The 13,268-nt window shown below is 40.8% G+C and overlaps 1 protein-coding gene across 1 annotated transcript in view; it reads left to right on the forward strand.

Moving 5' to 3' along the window:
- The first annotated feature begins 3,894 nt into the window (after positions 1-3,894).
- Positions 3,895-13,268, forward strand: part of LOC111231887 (glutaminase liver isoform, mitochondrial-like) — a 17,400-nt gene continuing 8,026 nt past the window's right edge. Inside the window, exons 1-15 of the mRNA XM_022759154.1 lie at positions 3,895-3,941; positions 5,968-6,068; positions 7,345-7,394; positions 8,008-8,128; positions 8,315-8,447; positions 8,682-8,748; positions 8,883-8,995; positions 9,835-9,964; positions 10,235-10,302; positions 10,619-10,782; positions 11,289-11,347; positions 12,377-12,421; positions 12,543-12,601; positions 12,803-12,869; positions 12,953-13,003. Coding sequence (XP_022614875.1) covers positions 3,895-3,941; positions 5,968-6,068; positions 7,345-7,394; positions 8,008-8,128; positions 8,315-8,447; positions 8,682-8,748; positions 8,883-8,995; positions 9,835-9,964; positions 10,235-10,302; positions 10,619-10,782; positions 11,289-11,347; positions 12,377-12,421; positions 12,543-12,601; positions 12,803-12,869; positions 12,953-13,003 — 1,275 coding nt within the window. The remainder of the gene's footprint in view (positions 3,942-5,967; positions 6,069-7,344; positions 7,395-8,007; positions 8,129-8,314; positions 8,448-8,681; positions 8,749-8,882; positions 8,996-9,834; positions 9,965-10,234; positions 10,303-10,618; positions 10,783-11,288; positions 11,348-12,376; positions 12,422-12,542; positions 12,602-12,802; positions 12,870-12,952; positions 13,004-13,268) is intronic.

Genomic DNA, 13,268 nt, shown 5'->3' on the forward strand with positions numbered 1-13,268 from the left:
TTCAATTATCATGAATGATTATCTGTTTATTTATTTGTTAAAAGTCAGAAAATATTGTCAAAACCGACAATGACAGTTTTCCAAAGTCAAAAACATTATTAAAACATTAATATTCAGTTGATAAAGAATCTAAAATATGAGAAAAACATAAAGTCTTTATATTTTTAATTCTAAGCAACTTTTTGCATCGTTGTTTGAAAATCACTTAGTTGGTCATGAAGAGAGTTGCAGATTATTTTTCTAATCAATTAATAAACCAATCGTTATCACTTTAATTGAATCTTTGTGCACACATACACACTGCAGTCGTTCACATGATGTCTGTGTCTCTCTCTGCGGCTCTTTAGTGTCTCCAGCTGTGGTTTTACAGTGTGCACACTCTAAAAAAAAAAATTACAAAAAACATTCAAAATGCTTTCAGCAACAGCTGCCAAACAAAAACCGTAAAATTAAAGTAAAATATCCTAATTCAAATAAAGTGTAAAAAACAATACATTTACAGAAAGTTTCATTAATATTTCTACAGAGAAAAACTGTTATTTTACAGATTTCTCCTGATTTATTATGATCGAACTCCTTTAATAAAGTGACGCACTAAAGTTTCTGCAGAGAAACTTTTTCCTAATAATAAAAATTAAGTGTTCAATCAATGAAATATTAACACAAGCTTCATATTGTAAAGTAAACCTTTTTGTTTGGAAGACAAAGTAAAAAATACTGTGTAAGAAACAGATTAAAATCATCTCAAACTTCAACTTGCAGTATTTGTGTCAACATTGAATCTTTAAGTGTAAAGTAATGTTAAAACCTGTAGAAGCCAATCTAAATACAATATTTATGATTCAGATTCAGATCAATTTTTCTTACATTTCTCATAAAATATAATAAACTGAAGAAATGCAAATTAAACTGTTAACTCTCTGTATGTAGTCTTTCAACTAAAGTGGGGTTGGAAACTTAATTACAAATAACATCACCACCACTATTGACTTTATAAACTTTTATTTAATATATTCAGATGTAAATTTACAATATCAACCAATTATTCACAAATAGTTCTTCAGAGCCCGGGATGATCTGAAGAACTAAAACTGGCATTTCTCCATTGGTCTATCTTGCCTGTTAAGGTTCCTATAATGAGGAGGTGATGATGTCACCTCTGAAAGAGGGGGGCTGTGGAGCTGAGGGGGGTGGTGGGTTGGTGGTCTGTTGTTTTTTTAGCTTGTATCTTTCCAATTCAGTTTTTATCTTGTTTTCCACAAGACACTTCCTGTCCTGGGAAGGAAGAGTCTCCAGAGGTGAGGATTCACTTCAGATATCACGTTTCCTCTAATGAATATCAGATCTATATTAACACACACTGCTCTCTGATGATCTTTCAGCTGTCTTCTTGGACTGAACTCGGGCCCTGCAAACTGGGCCAGTGTTAGCCGCCTGGTGGAGGCCGTTTGCAACCAGCTCTGCGTCTTCACCCGGTGGCCACGTGGTCCAGAGGGACCGTGAGGACTCGGTGGTCCATTCATTCTCCAGGATCATGTGGCATCAGAGAGGCAGTGCTGGCCGGCCCCAGGTTGATGACTCAGACCAACATCCAGCTCTTTGGTTTGAATTGAGGACTCGTGGTAAGAGTTTTGTCATGAAGCTGTTGGTGTGTTGTAATCCTGTTCTGTGATTTATCTTTTAAATGAAAGCTGGAAATCCTAAAACAGTCAGTTTGTCTGTGTGTTCCAGGTGCTGGCCAGACTCTCCCTTCAGCAAAGGGTCTGTCCTTGGTCCAGGTGGGACAAGGACAGACCTTAACTTCAGTGGCCCGGAGGAGCAGCCTGGCCCTACGATTTGGATTACCTTCAAAATAAAAAGTCTCAACATGGTAAGAGGGAATTATTGGATCTGTTGTACAAAACCTTTTGCAATTTATACTGGCCACTACTGTGGGAGACAATCTGGTTTGAAACCATCAGTGTGAGGTTATTGTGTTCAGTCGTCACAGCTTCTAAAGGCTTTCTGAGGGACAGCTGCAGTGACTGAGGTCAGTGTCAGGATGAGTCTCTACGACATGAATGAAGCTGAAAGTCACGTCCTTTGTGCAGATTGAAACGAGGAGTGAAGTTCACGCACCAAGCAGCAGCACAATTCAAAAGTTCTCAGGAGTTTTCTAGTTGTTTATTATTCTCTGTCCTCAGTGTTCACAGATTCACTTTCTTGCCTTTTACTTCATTTCTACTGTTGTTATATGAACGATGACAGTAACAACATGTGAAGAGCAGAATGTGTTCAGCTCTAGCACAGTCACCACCTTCACAGCTGAAAGTATCGACCAGTTTAACATCAAACGGTGTTCAGTAGGAAACAGATGGAACTGACCAACCAGAACTGCAACCTGGAGCAAAACCAGACTCTTCATAGATGTGATGCTGTGACCTCAGAGACGGATGTGTTCACCTCACACACTCTTTAGTGTGAACTGAACACTGACAGATCAGATTGTGAAGCAGTTGTCAGTGTAGTACAGCTCATGTTCATTAGTTTTATTCACAACTTTATTGTTGTCATTGAAAAGGTGTTTAATAAATAAACCTGTGATTAAATTGTACTGAGTGTTTCTTCATATTTACCATCTGCCTCATGATGAATCTGACAGTCACTTTGGTGAATCAGTGTTTTCATTATTTAAATTGGTAAGTTCATAAGACAAATTAGAAAAGCACAAACTCTAGTATCTGTCTCTAGATCCTGTGTTGTCACTGTTGAAGGACGGACACATTTAAACATTTCTATCATGTTTGTTGTTGATTAAAGCAACATAGAAAGTCTTTGATTAATTACAGATTCAGGAGAAACTTCAGTGTGTTGTGATTTCTATACTGTGCTGCTGCTACTGTTCAAATTCATACCAGACACGCTCCATAAAAACCATCAACAAAGCAAAGCTTCATAAAAACTTTATTTCACATTAAAACTGCATTAATTTCAACAAGTTACAATCAACTGTAACTGACAAATTAAAAGTAGAATACTGTTGTGAATGAAGGTGCAGGTGAACTTCACTGACACAAGACAAGTCTGCATCATAAAGAGGTGGATAAATCTTATTTAGTAACAAGTATAAATTATAGTAGAGATGTAAAATAATACTTCATAGCTCAGTGAGGACAGAGCAACAGTCTGACAGCTTGACTGTTGTGTGATAAACCATTGTCCTGCTTTCCTCCCAGTGCATGCTGGGATACATTCCAGTACTTCAAACTTTTTTAGTTTGATGTTTGAATGTTTGATGTGATGAAGAAAAGTTTGTTACATTTCATCCAGAAATACAAAGTTTGAATGTAGAAGTCACATAAATATAAAACTAATAAGATTCACCCTGAAATTACAGAGAAGATCTTTAAATTGTTAGTATGGACATTAACCTTTAAAATAACAAGCTACATTTTTAATTACAGATAATTACTGTCATTTTACACAGATTTGTTTGTAATTTAAGAAAGCAGAAAAAATACTGTATAAATAATACAGTAATTTTTCTTTACAAAAATGGGAAATAAATGTAATTGATTATTATTGGCATAATGCTTCAAATAGAAGTTTGGCTGTTAATTCACAGATCATTTCTGTCATTTTACAGACTTTTATTCACAATTTAAAAAAACAGAAAATTACTGTTAGAAAACTTAGTTATTTTCAGTAAAATTAGGATTTGTTTTTACAGTGCAGCAGCAGCAGCAGCAGCTGGAGGACAGAGCTGACGCTGGGAGTGTCTTCTTTCCCCTCCTCTCCAAACATCCCATTCATTACAGAAGGTTCACAGCCTGCAGACACTCAGAGAGGAACGGCCTCGTCCTGCACGAAGACGCTCAGAGAACACCTGGACTAACCTGAACACCTGGAGCTTCGATGGAGAGCAGCCAGAGCCAGGAGGCGGAGGACGGCTCGTACCTGTGGTGAGGAGGGAAACTGTCCCGCTCTCTTTGTTGTTCTCAATAAAGACGCTCCGACGTTTTCCATGTCCTGAAGCTGGAAACTGTCCAGGTTTACATTCCTGCCGTGCTGGTGAGGGACAGGCTGAGACGTGGCAGAGCTTTCAGACCACAGGAGCAGAGACAGAGAGACAGAGAGAGAGAGAGAGAGAGAGACACAGAGAGACAGAGAGAGAGAGAGACAGAGACAGAGAGACAGAGACAGAGAGACAGAGAGAGAGAGAGAGACACAGAGAGACAGAGAGAGAGACAGAGAGAGAGAGAGAGACACAGAGAGACAGAGACAGAGACAGAGAGAGACAGAGACAGAGAGAGAGACAGAGAGAAAGACAGAGAGACATAGAGAGACAGAGAGACACAGAGAGACAGAGAGAGACACAGAGAGACAGAGAGAGAGACACAGAGAAAGACAGAGAGACATAGAGAGACAGAGAGACACAGAGAGACAGAGAGAGACACAGAGAGACAGAGAGAGAGACACAGAGAAAGACAGAGAGACATAGAGAGACAGAGAGACACAGAGAGACAGAGAGAGACACAGAGAGACAGAGAGAGAGACACAGAGAAAGACAGAGAGACATAGAGAGACAGAGAGACACAGAGAGAGAGAGACAAACGACAAACGTCAGACGTCAGACAGATCAGAAGTTAGTTCCACACTGACAAGAGAAGATGTTCACACAGATGTTCACACAGATGTTCACACAGATGTTCACACAGATGTTCAACAGTGAGGGTGAATCAAACCTGTCAGATTGATTGTGGTTGTGTGTTTGCAGCTGATAAATGAGAAACGAAAACAAATAAAAACTTCTGTAACATCCTGTCAAATGTTCAAATGCAAATAATCAGATAAACGACGACTGGTGATTATTTTCTCGATGTGTGAAACAAAATCAGAACTGAAATAAAACACAGAGACGTATTTATGACTTTAGCTGATCATCACAATGATTTATGATTCATCAATTAATCTTCTAAATGTTTCAGCTCCAGTTTTATTCTTATATCTTCTTATATCAGACGTGAAGCAGCATCATCATCATCATCATCATCATCATCATCATCATCATCATCATCATCATCATCATCATCATCATCATCAGTTTTCATGTTGCAGCTGGTCCACACTCACGTGCTTTTATTATTACAAATAATATTTTATTGTGTCGTTTAATTAGTAAAAAATTCTTTATATTTTATAAGTGAAGCGAAGTGAAAAAGTGTTTGAAGAAGAACTGAGATGATTCGTTAATCAACAGGAAACGAGCTGACGACTATTTAGATTATTGATTAATCGTTTATGTGAGTTTTCGAGACAGAGTGTGGAACATATTCAGTTCACTTCATTTAATAGAGAAAAAGATCAATCGTTTAATCAAGGGAATAATCTGATAAACTGATACTGAAAGTTTTGTACTTTGTCCTGTAATGTTTTATTTCACTATGTGTCAATAACAGCAGCAGCTTTAGTCAGAGATACTTTATTTATCCGTTAGGGGAAATCCATGTGTCCAGTAGCTCATCATCATCATAATAATAATTATAATAATAATAAAAATAAAAATAAATATTGAACAATATTAATTAAATTAATCCACTTCCTTTGGCTGAGGTGTTAAATAACTGACTTTTATACATATGAGTTTTCGTTCTAACAGTTTTTAAATCATTGTTATATTTGGTTTAATTGTTGTTATATTATTTATTGTTTTATGTTCATATTTCTTATGAAACATTTGGCTCATTATTTACAGTTGAAACGACACAAACTGACAAACAGAATAAATAGTTGTCTGTAGATATAAAGTCTCGCTGGTCTTGTAACAGAATGTAACAATAGAGTTAAATCAATAAATCAATCAGTGGTTCATCTTCAGAGAGTGAGGGCTCCTTCAGGAAGTCTGGTGACAGTTCAGTGATGATGATGATGATGATGATGAGGATGATGATGAAACTCTGAACACGTTGTTGTTCTTCACTCGTTCAGTTTTCAGAGAACTCCTTCTCTCAGACGCAAATGGAGGAAACGTTACGGAGGTCTGGACGGAAACAAGCTGCTGGAGCCCAATAAAGAGGCAGACAGTAAAGGTCTGTGTGTGTGTGTGTGTGTGTGTGTGTGCGTGTGTGTGTGTGTGTGTGTGTGTGTGTGTGTGTGTGTGTGTGAAACACCCTGTGATTAGTGGTCTGTGATGGATCCTGCAGTGGGCGGAGTCAGCTGTGTCTAAATGGAGCTGCTCAGTCGGCACCACAGAGCTGCTGAGACTCAGTTCAACTTTATTGACAGGACCTTTTCATTGTGTTGCCAAAACACAATGATCAATCAATCAATGGAATTAAATAATGAAAGAAAGAAAAATGTCAATAACAATATTAATATAATAAATACGATATAATTACTAATAAAATTATTAGAATAAATTGAAATAAATGAAATAAAGAAAATGAAAAAAAATGTAAGTTGTACACATATATATATATATAAATATGCAAATATGCACAAACATATAAACAAACATATAAACATATAGACACAATAAGTAAAAGTAGTTTTCAAATAACTCAAGAAAAAGGAGACGTGGTGGTGAATACATCTGGTTTCTATATTTCTATATATAACTGTCTTCTGTTGAGACAAGGAGTGACGTATTTAGCAGCCAACACTGACACACACACACACACACACACACACACACACACACACACACACACACACACTGCTCTCTATTTTTAAGTCTATATGTTTTGACTGTGTAATGTAAATACTCACTGTAATCACACAGTTAGTTTAAAACTCGTCGATTTAAAAATACATTCGTTTGTTCTTCAGGACGACAGAGTTGTTGTGGCTCCTGAAGTCACTTTTACACAAACAGGAAACAGTTTGGACTTTTATTTTGTAACCTGTTTGTCTGTGAGCTGCAGTTTGTTTCTTATTTTATTAGAAACTTACAGATGAACAGATTCATGTCCTTTAATCTACCTGAATATTTCTGTGTTAAACCGATAATAAATGATGTTTTTGTTCATGTTTACTCTCTATTCAGATCACACACTGTCAAATAAGAAGAACAGACTTTACTGGGAATAATAAACACAAAGAGTCACATCGCATTAAAAAATAAAACAATAAAAAGTTTTAAAACCAGATTCACAAAGAAGGAAATTCAATCAATTTAAATTATTTCCAAACTCGTTAAATAATTATGTATCAGACAGTGTACAGTCATTTCTTCTGTTACTACAGATAAAGGTTTTACAAATGTTCATGTAGACCTGATGTAGACCTGGTCTGATGGAGAAGCTATAGTCAGATAACGCTTTATTTCCACTGAAGTGTTTCCTCTCCTCTCTTCTCCTCTGTCAGATGATGGAGGGATGACAGACGAGAACCAGCAGAGGAACGTAGAGAACCAGGTAGAACCTGTTCTAACATGTTGAACATGTATCCTGTGCAGCTGTTGTGACAGTGAGACGTTCAGCGTCGTTACTCTGAACAGAAACACAGATTTTCTTTATAAAGAAGAATCTGAAATCACTTTATATTCAACACTAATGTTCAAATATGAAATACACTGTGTTTAAATGAAGACTGGTCGATAACAGGGACAGACTAAAACAACCTATACTGTACTTTACTAAAGATTATGTTGTAGAAAACAAGAGCTGCAACAGTGAGTCCATTAATCTGTTGGTCAAATCAAATCAAGTTTATTCATGAAGCACATTTAAAAGAACCAGAACAAAGAGCTAAAAGGTGAAGTGTCCCACAGTCGGAGACACAGGATCAAAGACGGATCTGAGGACGTCACTTGAACATTTTTCATTATTTTACATCATTTTAGGAACCAAACAATCATTGATTATTAATTGATAAAATGATGCACAGATTATAATGAAAACACAGCAGTTGCAGCCTGATTGTAAACAACAGAACAAACGTGTATTTCAGTTTGAATCAGCTCCTTTAAAATACAAAATATACACGGGAATTAGAAAGAGGTGATCAGGACGTGATGATGTTTCCCAGAATGCAGCTCCCCGCCCAGCACCCAGGAGCCTGATCCAGAACCAGGTCCAGAGTCCGGTCCAGAGTCCGGTCCAGAGTCCGGTCCAGAAGCCCATCAGCCTCGTCAGTCCTGGACCTGCAGGTACAACTGGAGCTAGAGATCTGGAGGAAGACAACTTCCTGTTCTGCTCCATTATTTATTCTTCGTCCATCGTGTTTTTATTGTCGTTGTTTTTTCTTTGTGTGAGTTTGTTTTACGCACCTGAAACCCACAAGGCTGTTAGAGCATCTCACAACATCACAAACGATAAGGTGTTTGTGTGCGCAGTGGTCCCAGGGTCGGGGAGTAACGGCTGCCTGAAGCCTCCCCTCCCTCAGGCCGTGGTCCAGCCGGAGGACCGAGGTCCCCCCCCCTCCCAGCCCTGGTTCCCCCCCCAGCAGAATCTGTCCAAACGCAGAGCGTAAGTCTGACAGTCAGTGTTACCTGAGGCCAGGTAAGCCATCAGATCAGACAGCAGCAGCTACAGGAAGGTGAAGATGTTTTATGATGAATATAAAAGCAGATGAAACCAGACACTGGACTCTGAACTGTGTATGAAGAATAACTGAGTTATGATCAGAGGAAACAGGGGGAAGTCAGATCGTGTTCTTCCTGAGGTTTGAGTGAATGTGTCTGAGAGCTGATGTTGTTGCAGAGCTGCTGACGTGCTGTTCGACAGCTTCGCCTCGGAGGGAAGGATCAACGTCAACCAGTTCTTCGAGGTATTTTTACTGCAACACGCATCAAAGATCTCTTCACGCCAAAATCACACGAAGCTTCCACGTGTGCTGTTGGTGTGTTGGATGTTTTGGTTGTCGGGGAGTTTCACTTTGGGTGCGTTTGTTTTCTCTCTCAGGCCATCTGGAGCTCCGGCCTGCACCGGTCCGACCCTCGGCTCAGAGAGTGTTTCTTCCATCTGAGGAAACTGCAGGACGTTGAGGGATCAGTGGACAGAAACGCCTTCCACAGGTCCTTCTGTCCTTCTGTCCTTCTGTCCTTCTGTCCTTCTGTCCTTCTGTCCTTCCTTCTGTCTTTCCTTCTGTCCTTCCTTCTGTCCTTCCTTCTGTCCTTCTGTCCTTCTGTCCTTCCTTCTGTCCTTCCTTCTGTCCTTCTGTCCTTCCTTCTGTCCTTCTGTCCTTCCTTCTGTCTTTCCTTCTGTCCTTCCTTCTGTCCTTCCTTCTGTCCTTCTGTCCTTCCTTCTGTCTTTCCTTCTGTCCTTCCTTCTGTCCTTCCTTCTGTCCTTCTGTCCTTCCTTCTGTCCTTCTGTCCTTCCTTCTGTCTTTCCTTCTGTCTTTCCTTCTGTCCTTCCTTCTGTCCTTCTGTCCTTCCTTCTGTCTTTCCTTCTGTCCTTCCTTCTGTCCTTCCTTCTGTCCTTCTGTCCTTCCTTCTGTCCTTCCTTCTGTCCTTCCTTCTGTCCTTCCTTCTGTCCTTCTGTCTGTCCTTCTGTCCTTCCTTCTGTCCTTCTGTCCTTCCTTCTGTCTTTCCTTCTGTCCTTCCTTCTGTCTTTCCTTCTGTCCTTCCTTCTGTCCTTCCTTCTGTCCTTCTGTCCTTCCTTCTGTCCTTCTGTCCTTCCTTCTTGGACAAGATTCAGTCTTCCTTCTTCAGTAAAACCTCTCCCTGACCGTCTCTCCCCTCCCTGCAGCAGATTGTTCTGAAATCATGAATCTACCTGGTTGGTGGTTTGTGGTGTATATGTCATGTTTTTGAGCGTGGTTGTTATTCTGATGGCGGTCTTTGGTAGCGACTGTAGCTGTGGACTTTGTGGTTGTTGTGATGATGTTGGGTTACCGTTGTGCGTCCTGCTGTAGGTGCGTCACAGGATTCGTCTCCCTCATCCTGAAAGCTCTGCAGGGACGATTCGTTATTCCAGATTTTTCTACCTTCACTGAAGAGACTCAGAAGTTGTTCTCCAGGTGTCGTCAGCTGTCGTCGGTGCAGGTGAGTTCTGCTCAGACACCTGTCAGCAGATTAGATTCTGGGATCAGTTTCCAAACATAGTGTGAGATATGAAGACTACAAACAGCCCGTCCAGGCTGGTGGACTTCTGATCCGAAGTGACGCTCCAAACTGAGAACTGCTCAGTACGTCACAGTATCATGTTCTATATGAGTGTGATTCAGACAGAGTCAATATGTCTGGCCAGTGTTGAAGAAGTTTAGATTTTTCAGTCTGAATAACCTTTGTACTTTTCTGTATTTGTCCAATCAGGAGAAAGAGAAGGAGTGCGTGGACAGCAGCAAGTGGGGAGTCTCAATCTGCACTGTGGATGGACAGAGGTACGTCTGATACCATACCAGGGGAGGACAGTAACATAGTACTTCTGCTTGAGTACTATATGTATATTTCTCCAGTATCTGTACTTGAATTGAGTTTTATTTTTTGGAAACTTCTGACTTTTACTTCACGACACTTAAAGACAAATATTGTCCTTTTATGAAGTACTCTTATTTTGAAAACTTCATCACTGACGACGATAAGAAATAAGAAAAAGACACTGGCTCCTTTTGTTGTCTGAAAATAAGGTATAATGATAATATTCATTTATTGATACATCCAGACAGACTCAGCAAATGTCTGTCCTCTGTGTGTCAGGTTGTCTCTGGGGGACTGGGCCGGCTCTCTGGTTCTGGGGGAGGTGTCATGGCCGCTGGTGTACGGCGTGGCGGTGGACCTGCTGGGCTCAGACCTGGTCCACAGATACGTGGGTGTGGAGGAGTTCTCCAGATACGACTCTCCGTTCACACTCACTAAGACAGGTCCAGGGTCAAACTAAAACTCCCCTCGTCCCTCTGATGTCTCCACTTTCTGATCCTGCTGAAGAACATTATTTTGCTGATCAATAATGATTATTTATTAAATTAAAATAAGAAAAACATTTGCATTTTTTCTTTGTTTCATATGATTTATAAACTTATAATGGAAATAACTTGTTGATCAGAATCAGTTTCTTTGGTTTCCAGAAACTTTTAATTGCCAGTGTTTTTACTTTTTAGAAACGAAGTGATTAATTGTTATCACTCTGCTCAGATCATCAATCATTATCTTTGTATTTGAGATTTTTACACTGATCATAAAAATCAAGTAACAAAAAAGTTAACCTAATTGTTATTATAAAAATGTTGATTATAGCCATTTTAATGTGATCAGCAAAACAAAATTCTCAGTGTGAATATCCTACCACGACCCTGACCCCTCTGACCTCTGACCTCTGACCTTGTAGAGCAGCAGGGAGTAACAGTCTGATGAATGTTTCTGTTTGCAGGAATCCCTCACAGCCCGCTGACTGAGACAGGAGCCATTGTTACTGTGTCTTTACTACAGGTAACTCCATCCATCATCCATCCATCCATCCGTCCGTCCGTCCGTCCGTCCGTCCGTCCGTCCGTCCGTCCGTCCGTCCGTCCGTCCGTCCGTCCATCCATCCATCCATCCATCCACCCATTAATTCATCCATCATCCATCCATCCATTAATTCATCCATCCATCCATCCATCCATCCATCCATCCATCCATCCATTAATTCATCCATTAATTCATCCATCATCCATCCATCCATCCATCCATCCATCCATCCGTCCGTCCATCCATCCATTAATCCGTCCATCCGTCCGTCCGTCCGTCCGTCCGTCCATCATCCATCATCCATCCATCCATCCATCATCCATCCATCCATCCATCCATCATCCATCCATTAATCCATCCATCCATCACCCATCCATTAATCCATCCATCCATCCATCCATCCATCCATCCATCCATCCATCCATTAATTCATCCATTAATTCATCCATCATCCATCCATCCATCCATCCATCCATCCGTCCATCCATCATCCATCCATCCGTCCATCCGTCCATCCATCATCCATCCATCCATCATCCATCCATCCGTCCATCCGTCCATCCATCATCCATCCATCCGTCCATCCATCCATCCGTCCGTCCATCCATCCGTCCGTCCATCCATCCATCCATCCGTCCATCCGTCCGTCCGTCCGTCCATCCGTCCATCCATCATCCATCCGTCCATCCATCCATCCATCCATCCGTCCATCCGTCCGTCCATCTGTCCATCCATCATCCATCCGTCCATCCATCCGTCCATCCATCCATCATCCATCCATCCATCCATCCGTCCATTCATCCATCCATCCATCCGTCCATCCATCCATCCATCCATCATCCATGAAGGTTTTGAGTGTAGAAAATGAAGCGTCTTCTCGCTTTTAATTAGAGAATCAAATGTTTATTGAATATTATTTTTACCTGATGGTGTAAATGTGTTTAATATTGTGATATTTAATAAACCAATTAATCAATAAATGAATTAATTAACTGTGTGTGTCTCCAGCTGGCGGGGAGGCTGTGTGCAGAGGAAGAGGAGAAGTACGACTCGGTAAGTGATGAAGACGACAGGTGGAAACTAAAGGACCACACACACACACACTAACTGACTGTGTGTGTGTGTGTGTGTGTGTGTGTGTGCATGTGTGTGTGTGTGTGTGTGTGTGTCGCAGGTGCTGAACGTCGTGCGGAGACTCTGCAACAAAGAGCACGCCCACCTGAACTGCAGCAGGTACAGACACTGACAGCTCTGCAGTTAACTGTTAATAATAATCTGAAGAATGAGGCTAATGTGACATCATTAAACTATGATGTCACACTGTGCCGATGTCACACTGTGATGACATCACACCATAAACATCCTCCGGACCAATCACAGTGTATCTGCGTCACACAGCGGCTCTGAGTGTATGTTGTTTTTGTGTGATCTCAGCTATCAGAGCAGCAGGACGTCCAGCGTCAGACTCCACGCCCTGTCCTTCTACCTGCAGGAGAAGAAGGTGAGGAGCATTTAAAAGTGAGAAGTCACCGTTGGTGTGGAGTGTGTCCTCTTGTCGCCTCTAACCAGACTCCTGTGTTCCAGTGTTTCCCAGAGAAGACGGACATCAACGCTGCTCTGGATCTGATGCTGCAGGTAACACTCACCTTAAAGATCTATGTTCCCGGCAGGTAGAGAGACTCGTTGCCGTGGGAGATTCACCTCATAATCAGGTCCCCCATCCTCCGTCTTGGTCCTGGTCTTGTGTCAGAATCTAGTCCTAAGACCTGGTCTGTCTCTGATTCTAGAGTCTCCAATCAGCGTTCATCACAATAATATGTCATAAATAATCTGACACAAACACAAAATCTACCAAAGCTAAACCTTTTTTCTTTTATTCCAATTGTTTAGTGGAATTTTC

This window comes from Seriola dumerili, unplaced genomic scaffold (genome assembly GCF_002260705.1).
Source record: "Seriola dumerili isolate Sdu_G_001 unplaced genomic scaffold, Sdu_1.0 BDQW01000320.1, whole genome shotgun sequence".
Classification (NCBI taxonomy): Eukaryota; Metazoa; Chordata; class Actinopteri; order Carangiformes; family Carangidae; genus Seriola; species Seriola dumerili.